The 1,909-nt window shown below is 38.0% G+C and overlaps 1 protein-coding gene across 2 annotated transcripts in view; it reads right to left on the minus strand.

The window, feature by feature from the left end:
• Nucleotides 1–486: 486 nt before the first annotated feature.
• LOC102198965 (chromatin complexes subunit BAP18-like) overlaps nt 487–1,909 on the minus strand; it is a 6,885-nt gene continuing 5,462 nt past the window's right edge. For both annotated transcript variants that reach the window (XM_005752990.1, XM_005752989.1), the window contains exon 5: nt 487–1,636. In XM_005752990.1, the coding sequence (XP_005753047.1) occupies nt 1,572–1,636 (65 nt within the window). In that variant the 3' untranslated portion in view covers nt 487–1,571. The remainder of the gene's footprint in view (nt 1,637–1,909) is intronic.

Genomic DNA, 1,909 nt, shown 5'->3' on the forward strand with positions numbered 1-1,909 from the left:
GAAGGATATCACACTGTTGGTCACTGTGTTCCTATAAATGTCCTTGATGCCGTCAATCACAACCACCGTCAGCACCTTCACAGCTTTTAGCTCAAGGGATATTTCTTTAAATCATCCTTTTGCAATTTACTTTTCCCTCTTCAGGAGAGAATTAGCATCACTTTTCTTAGTGTCTTAATGTGTTGGGGTGCACTTCCAGGCTGGCAGATGAAAACTAAAATAATGTTTTCTTCTATTTAGACAAAAACATTTCTTTGGGAACTAAACAGGAGAATGGAAAAGATGCACAAGCACATTCAAATTCGCAGCTATTGCATCATCCCCAAAACATCTGTTTCTTTTAAGCCAACGTGTTTACGCAGCTATGCTTCGCTGCACTTCAAAGCTCAAGCACTTTCATGCAAAATGATACTGATGAAAATTCCCCGTCTGTGACGCTCCTGCCAAAGCAATAAAATAAATGAAAGGCATGAAGTCGAGATAAAATAAATCTTCTATCACCTTAACTTTATGTTCCACTCACATGAATATAAAGAAAAGATTAAACAGCATGAAACATACGTGATGCTGTCAAATGCTAAAATACACAAAAACCGACAGTTTCTACATACAGAAAAAATGACAATTAAAATCATCATTTGTTACATTGTTTCAACTTCCAGACTCCAATCTGGAATAATAGGAGCTTGATATGGATGCTGGAGAGTTGCAATATCTCCTTTTATATTCCCAACACTTTACTCACTTTTAGTCACTTATTCAGTCACTTTAATTTTAAAACTGTATATTCTGTGTATTTATTATCTCACTCTTATTGCCTGGTTATGCTCTGTCCTTGTCTTCAACGTCATGCTGCTCTGTTGTATCTTAATTGTCCCTTTGGGATGAACAAAGTCTGGTTCTGATATTCAATTGGAATTCATCCACATTGTCTCAGCTCACTGGTGTCAGTGGAAAACCAGTTGTGTTTCAGAGCTCTACAGAGAAATCCTGGTAAAGTTAGTTGAGATGTCCTTTTATCATGTTGTTACTGCCATGTCTGTACAGTCAAAGTTTTAACCACGGATATCTGCCAAAAGTGAGATGTGGATTTCTCAGGACACTGGCTCGTCAAAGACATTAGTAACACATGCCAGCAATTATGCTGTCAACATGACAAATCGAATCTTGCAAAGGCATTTGGAGACACTGAAGTGGAAATTATAGAGGAGCTTTTTAATGAGTTTCTGTAAATGCTTTAACTTTGTTTAAAAAACACATGTCCTGCGTCCGCAGCGGGAGAACTTTTGCAAAGGTTATCTTTTGTCAGTGAAGCCAAGGTTTTTCTGCTGAAATGTAACTTAAATAAATAAAGTGGGATATTCTAAATGTTTCTCCAACCAGAGTTTAAGGAAACAAAAATTACACAAGGTCACACATTATGCCAACTTGCCTAGAACTAACTTCATCACCAACACATTCTGACTGCTGTTCATCCTAGTGCTCAGCATCCACTGCTTACAAACACGAGTCCTGATTTTTACAAATTATTTCAAGTGTTTCTTCATCATTTCTAGACGTTTACAGGAGGATCAGCGGGACAGCAGAGGCAGGTCGCTGGGGTTCATAATGAGGCTTGAGTCCAGGTTCAGAGTATCTGTGGAGACAGAAAAGAAAGTCTCATATAGTTACTGTAGATCATCAAATGGTCCATATCTTTACATGGGGCCCATAAATATACAGGCTTGTGGGTTTTTGCCACAGTTTATTGGATTACTGTACGGTCTTTACCTTACAGTGGCCTTATCCTATATTCCAATTCAATTCCATTCAATTTTATTTATATAGCGCCAAATCACAACAAAAGTCGCCTCAAGGCACTTCATAGATACAGAGAAAAACCCAACAATCATATGACCCCCTATGAGCA

The sequence above is a fragment of the Pundamilia nyererei genome, unplaced genomic scaffold (assembly GCF_000239375.1).
Source record: "Pundamilia nyererei isolate P.nyererei 1_Seehausen unplaced genomic scaffold, PunNye1.0 scaffold00393, whole genome shotgun sequence".
Taxonomy (NCBI): Eukaryota; Metazoa; Chordata; class Actinopteri; order Cichliformes; family Cichlidae; genus Pundamilia; species Pundamilia nyererei.